This window comes from Melozone crissalis, unplaced genomic scaffold (assembly GCF_028551555.1).
Source record: "Melozone crissalis strain CALT ecotype California unplaced genomic scaffold, PUWL_Pcris_2 ptg000023l_1, whole genome shotgun sequence".
Taxonomy (NCBI): Eukaryota; Metazoa; Chordata; class Aves; order Passeriformes; family Passerellidae; genus Melozone; species Melozone crissalis.
The window spans coordinates 33,059,890-33,075,913 of record NW_026535801.1 but is presented as its reverse complement, the minus strand read 5'-3'; the positions used below and the strand labels follow the sequence as shown (position 1 = coordinate 33,075,913).

The following is a 16,024-nucleotide window of genomic DNA, read 5'->3' as shown; positions in this document are numbered from 1 at the left end:
GGAATGAGCTTTCTATTGTTTTTATAGAGGGCAAATTGTAGACAGATATAATGCCTTCTATATCGAAGCTGACTGCAGAAAATCTGCAAGCAGCACTCAGTGCAGGTTTCCTTCTTTGAAGGAAGGCCGAGTGTAAATTTTTCCTTCTTTGAAGGGACTTGGAATGTGATTTTGCCAGTCCTGGGCAGACTGACTTTTTGAACCAAGAGGAGCAGCCCAGATCTATTCCCTCACTGACCAGTGGGGGGGAGCAAGGTTTGAATGAAGGTTTTCATTCTGTTTGTGCTGAAGGAGCAGGACATCACAAACACAGTGACTCATTTAACTATGGACACAGTTCATCTTTTAATGCACTTGTGATTCAGGAGCCTGGGAAAGCTTCTGAGGCAAGTTCCACCTTAAAAACACAATATCAGAATGCCACTGGATTCCAAACATCCTTTATTTTATATCTGCTGCCATAGACAGTAATTGAACAGTGCTGTCATCAGTGTCAGTGGGAAAAGGAACGTGGGTCTTCTTCTCCTGAAGATGTCATGTACATTAAGAAGCCAGTCCAAAATCCTGGAGTTAAGTACAAAAAGCAACTGTTTGAATTATAAAATACTGTATATACAGATATAAAAACGTCTCAGAAAGTGTCCCACAAAGTTTCTGAACTCTCAAGAGCAAGTCTTCAGCAGGGTAAGTAGGTTGTTGTCTTCAAAGGTGAGCATCAGTTCATTAGAGCAGAATGTCTCAATCTTTATCTTCCTATATTACAGGTGACAGACTCTGATTTTCATCCCAGCCAGGGATAACGTGGTGATCCTAGTATTGAAGTGTTTGTTTCCTGGAGCTATTAATTTTACAAGCACACTCTCTATATATAAAAATGAAATTTCAAAGAAATTTATACAACAGCTAGACTTTATAAAAATATAGATCTATAATTTTACACCAGGAATTATCCAAGGTAAGTTTTCATTTTCTTAGCCATTAGAAATTAATTGTTATCCTCTGGAATCCTATATATATGGCTAGAGCATAAACTAAAATAATGTGAAGTCATTAGCTGGAAAAGTGAGTTTGAAGGGGTTTTTTGGGCCAAAATTAACAAAGTACTGCATTCTGCAGTGCTCATCCTATGGGGTGGTGGACATATTACACAGTACATGTAAACTTATTCCAGAATTTTCACTTAATTCAGTGTTAAAATCCAAATTAAAAAAAAACTCCCACTGTCCTTACTGTAGGAAAAAAAGAACCCCAAACCCAAATAAATAAAATTAGACATTTCTATTTTGCTGTACTGTGTTAAGTCTTTACTGTGTAGTGGAGGCAATAATGAATAATACAGCCATGTGATGAGGGAATGTAAACTGAACACATACTGGAAAAACCAGACTTTTACAGCTGTGTGTATATATATTTTTTATATATATCTATATATATACATCTACATTGCAGTTATAACTGTCACCTCCCAAAAGAGATTCAATGGACTGAACAATCTTCTCTAAATTTCCCCAGCTGGAGCTCTTCAGGAAGAACTGGCTTTCAGCTTGGACAGCAGCATCTCATTCTTACGGCATTCCTGTTAACAGAGAGCAAACAAGTGAGGAGGAATTGCTCAAACTCTGCCACCTGTATCTCCACATCAACAGAACCAAACCCTTTCTTTCAGTTTGAAACATCTCCACAATCCAAAGCAGCCTGGAGTGAGTGATGAGGTGAAGATAATATTGATTCATCCATAATGTTATTCCAATGGCAATATTAATTAAATTTATGACATGCAAGCCAGAAGGAACACTGCTTGACCACCCACCTGAAGTTTCCGGATGTAGCTAAAGCAAATTTTGCTTTTTACTTATAAGTAGAATAAATCTGAAATGGGCCTTACTTGTAGGTGATCTGGAACTTCTCAGGACAGTTTGCAAAAGAGTCAGTGCTCAGGGAACAACTCTCAGTCAGGAAATATATTCACACAAGTACACCTGTGTTCAGTACCACAACCATGACTTTTTTATTTTTAAGGGTAGCAGAGTTGAGCAGGAATTCCCTCACATGGCAATGGAAGAAAATAGGTAAAAAACCTAACAATAAATCTACTTAAATTCTGCAAGTAGGATGTAAAATTTGGCACGTCAGAGTAGCTGAACAGCCCCTGTCATTCTGTCTGAAGCAGGAAGGAACTGTCTCAGAACAAAGCAGGAATAATTACACAAAGATATTTTTCCTCAAACATATGAAGCCAAATGACAATTTGGCCTGCAGCATTCCTTTTCATTCATTCATTCATTCATTCTCATGGAGACAGCAAGTAACAGAAGCCCATGATGATTAAAAGCTTGGGAAAGGCTAAATCAATGAAGTGTTATACAGTGCTTTCACAATCATTAGGCAACAAGGCTGGTTCCTGAAGATTAATGACCAAGATCCTGCATTTCCTCCTCATTCACTCACATTTCCACACCCCTCTTTGCTCCAATAACTAACTGCTCACAGACCTTCAGGAGATTCCACTTGAAAACCTAAATATACCTTTAAAAAACTTAAATATACTTGCTTGATAACCTCTCCCTGTAACATGAAGAGGTGCCAATCTAGCAGTGAAAGAACTCCCAGAATCAAATTCAGAGTCCAAGATTCACATGGAGAAAACAACTAAGGTACATCATGAACATGGTGTGATAAGCATCATATCAGGAAATCTTGTGGATATGTTAATGCACAAATACATCAAAATGGGTCACTGAACATGACAGTTGAATGCAGCAAAAGTGTTCTTACCTCTTTAAATTCTTTCACTGTTTTGAAGTAAAGCCTCTGTTTCTCTAGAAGCTCTAAGTATTCATCATTCAATTGGTCTCTTCTCATTTTGTTTTCTTGCTTTTTCTTTTCCATCTGTTGGCATGCAGGAAGGGTAAGAGATCAGATGTATGGGATACACATGGACACAGTGCATAAGGAACAGCTATCTGTAACACACTAGGGGAGACAGACACTTCATAAATGATAGCCCTGGCTCGTGCTTGAAATGCAGAGAACATTTAGGTCAGCTCTTAAAAATTAAGAGCCTAATGCTGAAGTCTCAGTATCAGTGGCACTGTAGGTGCAGCTGGGAAAAGGGCACAAGATGGTTGGGATTCTGAGGTGCTGCTGACCCTTTTCAGCAGCAGAAAGCTTCCATCAGCTCCCACAGTCAGAAACCGTGCCTGAGGTGCAGGTCTGACTGCACCCACACAGTCCAAATGGAAGAGTTCTCACTGATTTCAGTGGCATTCAGTTGTCTCAGGCATTTAAATCACTACAGTGCCAGTAATGAAGTTGAGGGATATAAGATTCCTGTCAGGACAGAGGTGTTACAACACCTCTCTCATACTCTATTCATTGACATTTAGTGGTGAGAAGTTTCTGACAAAAGTGAAAAGAAATAATCCTTTTTAGTTGCTTGCCTAATTTGCACCTCATGTAATGGACAGTAATTGTGCATAGAAAGATCCAAGAGGCTTTGCTGAGATAATTCCCAGGTTCTAGCCAAGAAAGTGAGGGGAGTCAGACCTTCATTCGATTCTGTTTGATGCCTTCCACAATCTGCTCCATCTGCCGCAAAAACTGCTCCCGAGATCCGGACGACGCCATGGCTCTGGAAAGGAGAAAATGGAACACCTGACAGGAATGTGGGACACTGTGTCTCAGCTGCTGCTGTCTTGCACATCCACCCATGTCTAAAGTTCTCATTGCTTTGTGTTCTGTGTAAAAATTCATCCTTTTAATCACTGGTACCACTGACACTAAAGCTGATCAGCTGCCAAAGAGGTGGGCACAGAGAGCTCAGAGCTCATCACAGGTGTGCTCCTGTCAGCTCAAGTCAGCTCCTTGCTCTCATGTGCTGTACAGAGGTCAACTGCTAATAACTAAATAAAAACATAATTTTTTAAGCAAAGCCTCTGTTGTGAATAGTAAGAAGGGGAATAGAGGTCTAGGAGAACAGCAAATGTACAATTTCACACTGTAATAGGGAAAGCCTAGAAGTCATTTTAGACCTCCAAATCATTATTTTAGACCTTGAAATCATTAGAGAAAAATAAACACTGGCTGATTCACACACTGATCTTTGACCATGAACTTCCAAGCCAACCACAATTTTACACAGACTCCACAATATATCAAAATCTCCAAATACAGAGGTAGTTTATAATAAACATGTCTGAAACATGTCCCAGTCTAATGTTTTGTACATAATGTAATAACCACAACTCCACTAAAAGGAGGAAAATACTTTAAAAAAATCCAGGAAAATTATGACTGAATTTCCACATCTAAAGAGTCAGATATTGAAAACATATGTTTGCTATAAAAGTTACATAATTCCAAGTCTGTGATTCCCCAAACTGGCTTAAACAGAGTTAATAAACTATTCTATAAATCAGTTTATGACTATAAAATCTTCTAAGAAATTTTTAGTTTCCATAACTGCTGCCCACTCCCATTTGCCCAACCAACTCTACCACTCTTTGCAACTATTATGAGATAAATAACCATAACTTACTGGTGGAAGTTGTCATGGATAGAATTCAGTAAGTTCACCTGTGAGTTGGAAAAAGAAAAGAAAATACACATTTGTCTTTTCTGCACAGACAATAAGATGAATTTTATTTTTAAAAAAGTTACTATATAGATAATGCCCTCAAAAGCAGACAGATCTACAAAAATCACCTTGAGTTTTCTTTCAGAAGATAAACTACAATCCTTTTGATTTAGTAAAATCTGTCCCACTGGTTGAATGACAGAAGCAGAAGTGCTGGACCACAATTGATATTTTTAATTTTACTGGCACTCAGTTATAGCACCGAGAGTTTTCCAGCATGATGCCTTCCCAAACTAAAGCAATAAAGTAAAATGGCCTGTACATGTGCTTAGCATGTGTTGGAATTTGACAAAAAAGCAGATGCTGGTCCAGTGTTCAGCAGTGACTGCTGACATGTGCACAAGCACATCACAAATAAACAGGAAAAAACACTTTTGCTTTTGATATGGGAACCACTCAACACAAACTATTTCCACACAGGGCTCTGAAGACTCTCCAAGCAGTGCAGTGAATTCCTGCACTGCTTTCATTGTGCAGATGAGGTTTACAGATTCCCTACCAGCCAGGCACCATTACTCACTTTGTAATGTGTATTTTACTGAGTGCTAAAAGGTGAACTAACAAAAAGTACAGAATGGCATTTCAGAGGTGTGGCTTCCCCTACAAGACAGTAGCATTGCACCCAATGAAGACAAAAATAAACATTTATAACATTTACTCCCAGGAATATTTTGCTGCTTGTATAAATTCCCCCAACTAATAAAACTATATGGAATACATCCTATGTAACTGCCTTTGATTTTTTTTCCTTTTTTACATATTGCCTAGAGCATTAAAATTCAAAACTGGAAATTAATGTGATCCTTTCTCTCAGCTTTGAATACATCTTGCAAGTCTCCTGTGGTTAAGCCTTCCAAGCAGTTTCTCCTTTTGATGAGTGCTTGAAGAGTTCTGCACTAAGCAAACCCAAGGTCTGCAAACAGAATCACCTGCCCCACTGCCACAGAAAGCTGAATTCATCTCCTAAATCTAAAATCCTCCACCTGAAAGACAGAAATAAGCAGGCATGGCAGAATCTGTAGGTGTTTCTGATCTTCCCTTGGATAAATTCAAACAAATTCTGAACAGACTCCCAAGCAGCCAAGGTGCTTAAGAATTCTGTAATTTACAGCAGTGAAAATATTGCATTACTCATCAATATTTGCCATGTTCACAGCCCTGCCTCAAGATACTTCCATTAAGCCTGTGCTTGAGAACATAATTACAGTTTATACAGATATATATCTATATATACACACATTCAAGCCAGGAAAAGTAGCCCTGCCCAGCAGTGCTGCACAACCATGGCATAGGAAGAATGTGGATGTGTCACACTACAGTGAAATCAGCACACACACCCCAAAATTGAAAGACATTATGAAAAAAATTACTGTTAAAGCCTTTAAAAAAAATGCATCTTTCTGAAAACAGGGTTAAATATGAGCCATGATCACAGAAACCTTTCATGTCAGAACTAAAACCCTCATAGCCAAAATTCAACTGTACAATGGTTCTTACTATTGTTGTTTTAAAGCAAAGATGCTCAGTGTGTTTTACAAAAGGGCTGGTTTGGGGAGGAAAAAGGGGAAAAAATCTCCCCAAAACCCAGGAACAAGACAAAGTGAAAGTATATTCTAGAAATCTTTGTGAAGCAGAGATGCCAAAGACATGTTTTATACATTATTAGACAATATTTACTTGCTGAAACTTTGGGTCTAATATTAAATGCATCCCAAGGAAATCTCAATAATATTACACATTTAATTAAGTTATGATGGCATCAGAAGACATTCAGAATTCCCCCTGTGAACACCAAAGGCATTGAATTATTTTAGCAAGAGTAGTCCCAGTTTATACAACAGTGAAGTAAATCTGTTCTACATTCTGTTTCTCTATTCTCTATAATCTACTTTTTATGCCCCATTTCAAAACCATTCTCTCTATAATTTTTAAATTTTCAGGTTTACCCTCAAAAAAACCCCCCAAAAATAAAACAAAACCCCCAACAAATAAGTCTGTATTAAATACTAATGTAGGGGAGAAATTAAGTTATATAATATAGCTTGTACTTCATACATTTTTAAAAATATGGTATATGACTCTTCTGAATGGAAAAATGAAAACTACCTAACGTGGATTAGAATCAGCTGCTCAAGGGAAGGAAATGGTTGCTCATGATCTCTAAAACAGGATGTGAAAGGACACTGAAAAAGGGTCTTTACATAGTCAGAAATTAGACCACTGCTTGTCTCACAAACTAAAGAAATATATCTAAATAATGCAAAACTCACTATCTGTTCTTATTTTATTAGAATACACAGAGAAACCTGAGGTATAAAAACACTTTGTACTTTAAAAGTAAAGTTATAATTTGTATTTCCTCTTGTTTCCTCCTATTTCTCCATCTTTACTGAAATCAGACACTTGTCATTGCAAAAAAAGAAGACTGAAATTGCTCAGTTATGCCCAAGATAGAAGTGAACTCTACATAGATGGAAAAGAGGAGAGGTAAAAACCATTCTGTCATGAAAACTACTCTTCTGACCCAGTGAAATCACCAGCAAATAAAGTGTAGGCAGCTCAGACCCTGAGAACTAAATTTGATGCTGCTGACAGCAGCTTAAATTTGCTCTCCAAAGTCACTGACTGTGGTCTGGGTTCATAATAAAAGGTATTGACTAAAAAGAGAAAAAAGGGTAATTTGGTGCTATGATTACAGAGATATTTGCTGATCAAATGCTATTCATGTTTCAAGAGCACAGTGAGTGTTCAAACATGCTGTACTAACAGCAATTCTTTTACAACACAGACCATTGCCCCTCCAAGATTACAAATAATCTTATGATTCTGTTGTTCCATTTTTGTTTACAAAGACCAGTAAGTTTGCTCTGACAGGACTGAATATGGAGAAAGCCAAGCAAAAACTTTTTATTTCCTTCCCCACAGACTGAATACTTGGAAAATAGTAATAACATTTTCTTACCTCCTTTTCCAAATATACTTTCTTATCATCCAGTGTATTATATAGAGTAAAAAACTGCTTGGTTTCTTTGTGAGTTGCTGAGACTGCAAACAAAAAATAAGAGGGTAGAATAATAAAAGAATACGAGGTAAAATGGAATCTGTAAAAATACTCTGTAGGCTTTCTATAACATATTTTCCACTATCAATAATGGAACACAGTCACTAATGTACATGCAGAGGGAACATCCTCCCAGTGTTTCTCTCAGCAGGGCTTCAGCTTTCATCTCTTATAAGAACAACACAGCTCAGTGTCTAAATTAAGCCCCAACTGCTGGCAGCCCTTTCTGCCAGCCCATGTTGGCACCATCAGGTGCCTGTCTGTGCTGTACCCTGACACCCCCAGGCAGCTGTGCTGCTCACAGTGGCCTTGCCTGGGCTGTGGGAGGGGCACAGGCTCAGCAGGGACAGGGAAGAGCAGATAATCTTGGGAGGACTGTGTGGGGAAAAAGTGCATTAGACTATAAATGTCAAGCTACGCATGTGCAAGATACCCAACAAAGATTTTGCTGTCTTAAAGTCTTTTTATCTTATAATCTATGTGTGGTGATAGAATTAAGTAATACTTTCTGGTTTAGGTGGTTACAGCAGATGTTGGTCAGAGCTCAGCTGGGAAGGCAAGGCTCACACATGCCTTCCCTTTGGGCTTACAAGATGATACTTAAATCTTCTGAGTCCTCCTCTAGCCTTTAGTTCTTCAATGCCTGAGGAAGTCCAATATATTTGTGACTCCCAAGGAAAGAGTTCCACAGGCAGCAAAAGTAATTCTGGCTAGAAACCACAAGCTGGAGAAAATGTATGGGTTAAAAATGATGAACCTCAGTGAAATCTTGCTCATTAGTCTGGGATTTGCAGAACTGCTGCCAAATGAAAGAGGCCTTTCCCAAACCATTTCCTTCATGCACCTCCTTCTGCTCTTCCAGCAGCTCTGGTAGTCACAACTCTTTCATGAGTGGATTCCACAAAACAACTCAGAAAACCTTTCAATATTTCACCTGTGTTGGAAAGTTGTGCCAACTTGTGGAGCCTTATGGGCACACACCAGAACCCAAGCCGGGTAAAAAAAAGGGGAAGAAGAAAAGGGAACCAATTGGCTCATGGATTCTCTTAAACATTTTCAATGGAAGAGGCTCAGTTAGGTCAAAACCAAAACACTGAATATAGCTGAAAAAGATTCTGGTGTAAAAATCACAAAATCACTATGGTTTGAGGTTAGTGCTGAAGATTGTCCTGTCTAACCCCTTGAAGCAAAGTGAAAAAAATCCATGTTTTGGCAACTGAAGGTCACCTGAATCTGGCTGAGGGAAAAGCCTCTAAGTACCTCTAAAAATACAACAATGCACAGAAAAACTGGCTTGAGACTCCCAGCTCATTTCTCTAGAAGCTTAGCCTGTGCAATGCAGGTTCCCAGCCATGACTGAGCAGTGTGTTATCCTGAGATACTACTCACACTTTGTACTTTAGAAAACAAAGTCCCATAAAAGCATCTTAAATCCACCCCCAAAGCTGCCCAAGTCTCTTTGATGCTAATCTCTCTGTACTTCAGATATAAAGGAAGCTCCATCTTTTGAGCAGGTATCTGACCAGATATGATAGAGAATTAGACATGACAGAGACTGTGCAGAAAATTCAAGGAAAAACAACAAAGCTCTTTATAGCTGGACTTGATTAAATAAACTGCATGGCACAGCAAAGGGGGGAAGAAGCACTGGACTTGTACTCACATCTATTCCATGTATTTGCACAATACCTGTGGAGGACAGCACAGAACTGTGCCACTGGAGATGCCTCACCAGGGCAGGGGATTTGGATCCCACTCAGATAACCAGTTTGGAACTGCTCACCCTTCCAGAGCTTGCTTCACACATTTATTTAATAAATGCTGAATATCTCTGAATCATTAGCTAGGTTTTCTTATGCTAACACACAAGTTAGTTAAATATACACCAGTAAGCATACCGGTCTGTTACCAGTTTAGTGGAACAACTTTGAAATTCTACTCCATTTGCACCTTTTCCAATTTTATAATTTCTGATCATAACAGCTAAAGACAATTTGTATTCTGCTACTACCAAGATATAGCAGGATTGTGTTAATTAAAAATGAAAGAAGTCAATCCCCTCAAGAAACTGTTTTTACTTGGTAGTTCTTGACATAGTTTGGTTCAGAACCAGTTATGTCATGTCAGTGGAAACAATAAAAGCAATCTAATGGTAAGGCAAATTAATTAAACACGATTCAACCTCACAGCAACTTCATTTGTAAATGGTGAATTAAGGAGTTTCAGAACATACTGGCTATTAACCTAAATGACAGAACCTGCTGCAGACAAAATTTAGTCCAGAAATCTTGTGCACTGAGTTTCACCCTCAGGCGTATTCTTAAAGCCCAGCTTACAAAACCTCAAAAATATGATGTGTAATATGAACACCAAAAACCTTTAAAATACCACCAAATTGGCAGGTGCTGTTGTTACATGCCATATGCTTAAAATGCAACTGCCCTCCTTTCAGGGCTTTAGCCTTCAGCAGGATGGTCCTGCTTGATATACATACCCTGACTGTAAAGTTCAATAAATCTCTTCTGATACTGTGTGAGCTCAGCTCGGCTGGGAACTTCATCAATCTTGCGCTGTAAAATGGCTATTTCTCTGTTTCTTCGTGCCTGAATAGAAAGTTAGGAGGGGAGAAAACAAAGCCTCTTCTTGTTCTCTTCTTAAAATGGATGAAGCCCCCCCCAGCAATACTTTGTTATTAAATAATTGATTTTAAAAACAAAAAGCTTTGGCTGAGGATCAATTTTTTTTTTTTTTCTTTTTGCAATTGATTTGTGACAGAAACAATTGTTAAAATTAGCACAACAAGACAATGTATTAGAAATTCCAAGATAAGACAAACATCAGCAATTTTGCACAAGTAAGGACACAAAGAGTAACTCACCAGTAGCAGGCGGATCTTTTGAAGTTTCTCTTTCTCAGCTTTGTACTGCTGTTCTATAATCTTACTTGGCTCCTGGAAGTTGAGAACCCAAAACAATTGTGTATTACAGTAGCATAGGAGAGCTGCAGTGCAAAAATGGGCAGATTTGGTTTGTTTTCTGGTTTTGCCTATCTTTGGCTCCCACAATAACACCACATTTATTGTTTGGGGTTTTTAAAATAATAATTCATTATCTGTATTAAAAGCCTGACATCATTTACTCTAAACAAGAACATTTAAACGGTTTTTAACTTTTGATATTTTAGTTTTTAAGAGTTATCAATAGCTTTTGCACTGCTTTACAACAGTGATACATGAATGAACTGAAGATACAAATCCAAAGACTGTCAGTACCCCTTGTCTGAGTGTTTATACTTTGATTCACTGGTGGGGTTAAGAATAAACAAGGCACCTGAACAGAACATAAAGCCTCTGACATGTGTTCTAAACTTCCTGCAGTGTGGGCTTCTAAATTTGAAGATCCAGTAAGCTATGCTAGATAGGTTTTTTTTCCTTGCTGAAAAATTTAAGATTTCAGTTTGCACTTTAATTTTTTTCATGCTGCGTTGAAGAGGACAGCAGCATCATTGAAGTTGTAATCTGCCTTGTTCCAGAGGTATGAATGCATCAAATGTTTACCCACTGAAAATAAAGTCATTGAAGCTTTTCCTTTTCTGTTCATTCATTATTCATTGCTATCAGTCTGGATGCACTTGTGTTAAAGTCTAACTTCTGACAGCTGCTCACTGCATGCAGTGCACCAAGCCACTGAAAGCTTGTGTTTTCATCCTTCAGATAACCCCACTTCTAAGAAAAAACAACCAAACCAGACATTCTTTCTGAGGAAGACATGTTTCTGTCAGAGATATGCACAGCTTTTAGCACAACACCCAGAGATTCTTCTCTGGTACTACAGAGAAAGAAGAAAAACGCACAAAAGCATCTACAAGCAGAGCCCCATGGATTCTGTGAAAAGAACAGATAATGCTGTTGCTGTTTGCACACTCCTGTATTTCTAGGATTATCAGCCTGAACTGTGGCTTTACAGAGCTTTTTAAATATTCCAGCAGACACTTTAAGGCTTACAAGAATGTCCCAGAAGTCAGAAAGACTTAAACAAACATTCCAAAATGCAATTTGGAAATAAGAACTTAGGCTTTTGCTTTACCTGTTCCTCCCCATCTTCCGCTGCTTCGGCTTTCAGAGTCTCAATATCTTGTTGTAGTCTCTCCATTTCTTCCTTTAAACAAACAAAAGTTGATTTTTTTTTTAACTGAGACATCTTCTCTTAAGAGAGGTGAGGGAAGGATCTTGACAACGCAACTTCTAACAAAATTTCAGAGCTGACCACACACACTATTTAAATTTGGAAGAATAAACAATATTCCCTGCTTCAGGATATCATGGAAGGCCACACCAGCTCAGATCCTTCCTCACTCCTCCCTGCTCCAGGAGTGCTAATATTCAATATAAACCTGGAGGGAGCAGTACCTGGGGGGTGGGACAGATGACAGACAAGGACACACAGCACAACAACACACCAGGAAAGTGCTTATTTACCAAGTTTTAAATGAATCCTTCCAGGAGATACTGGAACTTACCCTACAATGTGCTTTGAACTCTTGCTCCTGGCTCTTCAGGTTTTCATTCATGGCCACCAGTGCTCTCAGACTCTGTAATATGCTAAATTTGAAGATCCAGTAAACTATGTTAGATTTTTAGTTTCTAATTTAAACAGATGGACAATTAATATACATCAAAACAAGCTTAGTTCTAAATAAATTTACAATAAAATCTGGATAAATTAAAACCCCAAATATCAGCACTGATATACCAAGGTCAAAATAAATATGGAATGTTACACTGACTATTCTGATGGCTCTGTTACGTTTTAACCTCATTACTGTGAAAGTTTTGAGAGACTTCCATTTAATTTATGTGAGATGAAGGCTTCAAATATGAACAAAATAAATCAAGAAGGCCTCATCTACTTGTCAGATGTGTCTAGGGTTCTTCAGCTTTAAACACCTACAATTATTTTGAACTACTGACTGACACTTTTCATTCTGACTGAATCCTATTGCAATGTTTCCCTGTCTCTGGAAAGCAAGCTGGAGAATAATTTAATTTTTAAATTTTAGTTATTTGTTAAGGTTGACAAACCAAGAATCATTGAATGATTCATTTTAAAACCATTATTTTTCAGAATTTCAAAGGTAACAAAGGAAGAAACTTACCTAGAATCTGCTTGGGATTCTATTGTTTCTAAGGCTGCCAATTCCTTGTCCAGCTTTTCACTGTAACTCTTAACCTAAGGGTTACAATTAATAATAAATTGATACTTAATTGATTAATAATAAATTGACTTTCCTACACCAGGAGATTGGTGAGCTAAGCTGGCAAACACCTTCACTGTTTAATACATCCCTTCACAAACAGAACTTCTCAAAAAAGTTTCAGCTACAAACAGCACAGAAAAAACCAAAGATTACCTCTGTTAACGTCTCTTTTGCTTTGGTACATTTTTCCTGCAGATCAGCATATTTAGCTTGCAACTGTTACAAAAGAGAAAAAAAAAGAGTTGGATTCTATATTCACACTAATTACACCTGTAATGGAGAACAGAGAATATTTGAGCTGCTCATAATGGTTGTCTGTCAAACAGCAGGCCAAGCATAACAAACACTGTCTTGTCTTGTCAGCTACTCTTGCAACTGATTGCAAGAATTCTGAGTGAACAGTTAATTACTAATAGCAAACATTTACCACCTGATCCTTTAGGTCCATAAAGTCCTAGAATAAACAACAGCTTTTCCAAATTAGAGGCCAACAGAATTGGACAGAATCTCTGCTAAACTGCTCCAACTTTTCTAGCCTGGCTGTACTGGCCTAGTTTCACACCAAGCTAAGAATGAGTCCCATTTTATACTTCTCCAAATAAGTCAGGGCAATTCAAGACTTACACAGAAGCACCATGGCACCAAACCACAGAGACTTCCACACCAAATAACCAAGCTGCTTTATGGTTCTCTTCTGTGTAACTATGAAAAGTCTAATAAGGCAGCAAGCAAAATATGTATTATAAACAAGTATTAGATACTTCACTTGTCAATTAATTTACAGAAGCTAATTTTAGAAGAACATCCTTATTTAAATTCCCTATGATTTAAGGTAAGATTGCAAATAGTAAAACCAAAACAGGACATGGTTTACAAAAGTGGAGCAAAAGTGAGCAAACAAAAAATGCACACGTAGCTCAGTTCCACTTCCTTTCATACTGTTTTAGTGTGCTGTTCACAACACACAGCTGTGACTTAATGCTCCACTCTTCCCTTTCCAAATTTATAAAAATAAAGCTTTCTCATTGTTTTTCATATTTTTTTTATCAAGAGTTCACCAACAAATTTTATTCTAACTAACTAAAAAATTTTAAGTCTGCAGTCCACATCTCATGAAAACTGACATGAATTTTTAGTTTTGAGAAATCTTGCCAAAACTTACTGCAGTATTGAAGCCAGAACTCCATAAATATTTCTTAAAAGACATGGTTCTTGACTGTCACTGATTTCAAAAGCTGCTTTTGGCAAGTGGTAAATGAAATTCAGCCAGGAAATTCTTACTTTAGTAAAGTGATAAAAGGATTATATTTGGCTTACAGCTGTCAGTACATTTTTTCCCCATATAAAAACAGCACTGAGATTGTTATGTACTGAAAACAAGCTGCACAGAATTAAAGGGCCCTCAGCTGTTAAAATGGCAAAATCATGGTTCTTCCCAAAATTAAGGCTGAGCAAACTGCCCCCAGGAACACAAACTGTTCTCACAATCCAAGGGCAATGCAAGCAGAGGAATCAGTGTTCAGCATGACAAATTGCTGGTGCAGAAGATACCCTGCAGGTATTTTCTGGATGGGAAAAACTTTGTGATCAACCACTTTTATCAATGTTTTCTTCTTTACTACACACACAACACTTACCTCTTCGAGGAGTTTGGTTTTCTGCAAGATCTGCTTGTTGAGAGATGCCACCTTCCTTCTGTGCTGCTGGGCAGCTCCAAGCCTTTCTGGTCTCTCCTCAGCAGAAAGCTCAGATTGCTGAAAAACAATAACAACAGCCTTTTGGACCTCACAGCATTGTTTTCTGCTTCTTCAGAAGCTCAGGAAATACCAAAGTGGGACACACCTGTGATATTCCTTATCAAGAACTGTGTCTATCCAAAAGAATGACTTACTGATTTACCTCCCATCAAAATAAGCAAGCAGCTGAACAACTGAATTATATTCCAAAATTTGCAAGTAAAGTAAGCTAAAAAAGTCAGTTGCCCTGGGACAGGTGGGAAATCCTACAGTGTACTAGAAGATAGATTTTTCTTTTTTTTTTTTCGCATCAGCATTATGGTTAAATCCAGTAGAGTTCTTCAATGGAAAAAATACAAGCATACTAAAAAACACCTTAAGCCATGGTGTTCACTGAACTTCTTCAACCAGAGATGTTCCACACTCCAACAAGCTGCTCCAGGATTTTCAGAAGCCTTGAACAATAGTGTATTCTGAAATAGAGGCTTGGCTGCATCTCCATGCTGAATGACAATGACATACTCAGTGTGGCAGATGCATTTACCACTCTGGGGTTGTTTTTTTTTGGTTTTTTTGTGTGTGCATGTGTATTGCTGACACCAGCCTTTGAGAACTACTCCATCCAGCATGCATTGCCAAGAGTGTCTCATAAATGATAACAGAGACAGCAATCTGGATCCAGCCTCCTCTTCTCTCTGAATTGTGAAAGCAAAGCTGACAGAAACATTCTTTACAAAAAATAACATTTAGAATAAAAATTGTATATTTGCAGTAGACAAAAGAATCATTAAAAAGCAGTGATATCTTGATCTCTAAGGGATTATTTGCCTAAGATTATTTGTACCTTTTGAAAGTCTTCACTTTGATACTTACATCCATCTGTTTTCCTAATTTGCCTCATGCACTCAGACTTTTTTTCACTTAATCCATTTTCCAATGTTTCACTAGAAAACCAGTTCATTTTCAAGTACCTCAAGTGCTAATTTATAGTCTGTCAAAGACTTCAATACTAAGTGCTTTTTGAATAATTACCCAATGTTGACAACTGCTACAATGCATAATCAGCTAAAATGCTACAAGGAATGTGATATATTCTTCACTCATATCTGCTCCTGGTTCCACTCCAGGCAGATGGGTAAGCAGCTTAATTTTAAATGAAAATAAGAGGCAAATCCTGTCTTCCCCCTCTACATTTTCTATGTAATTCATATTGAAGAGCAGCTTAATGATGTTATGTTTTTACATTCACAGCAAGAGAAGCCCAATTCTGATGGCTTAACCCAACAATTCAGAGGCTTTCTTTGCTTTTGTTGTTAGGAAAGAAAGAAATGCCTC

The 16,024-nt window shown here is 37.9% G+C and overlaps 1 protein-coding gene and 1 long non-coding RNA gene across 2 annotated transcripts in view; one reads left to right on the top strand and one right to left on the bottom strand.

Moving 5' to 3' along the window:
* Positions 1-269: 269 nt before the first annotated feature.
* LOC128937826 (uncharacterized) lies at positions 270-1,884 on the top strand. Its single transcript, XR_008483109.1, has 2 exons — positions 270-955; positions 1,513-1,884. It is a non-coding gene; the product is annotated as an uncharacterized LOC128937826 (long non-coding RNA).
* The window catches only part of CCDC93 (coiled-coil domain containing 93), a 31,605-nt gene continuing 16,529 nt past the window's right edge, over positions 949-16,024 (bottom strand). The window contains exons 12-23 of the mRNA XM_054277671.1: positions 14,591-14,707; positions 13,107-13,169; positions 12,852-12,925; positions 12,216-12,297; positions 11,783-11,854; positions 10,576-10,647; positions 10,192-10,300; positions 7,599-7,681; positions 4,538-4,575; positions 3,547-3,631; positions 2,776-2,889; positions 949-1,576 (exon numbers count right to left, since the gene is read on the bottom strand). Of these exons, the coding sequence (XP_054133646.1) occupies positions 1,523-1,576; positions 2,776-2,889; positions 3,547-3,631; positions 4,538-4,575; positions 7,599-7,681; positions 10,192-10,300; positions 10,576-10,647; positions 11,783-11,854; positions 12,216-12,297; positions 12,852-12,925; positions 13,107-13,169; positions 14,591-14,707 (963 nt within the window). The 3' untranslated portion in view covers positions 949-1,522. The remainder of the gene's footprint in view (positions 1,577-2,775; positions 2,890-3,546; positions 3,632-4,537; positions 4,576-7,598; positions 7,682-10,191; positions 10,301-10,575; positions 10,648-11,782; positions 11,855-12,215; positions 12,298-12,851; positions 12,926-13,106; positions 13,170-14,590; positions 14,708-16,024) is intronic.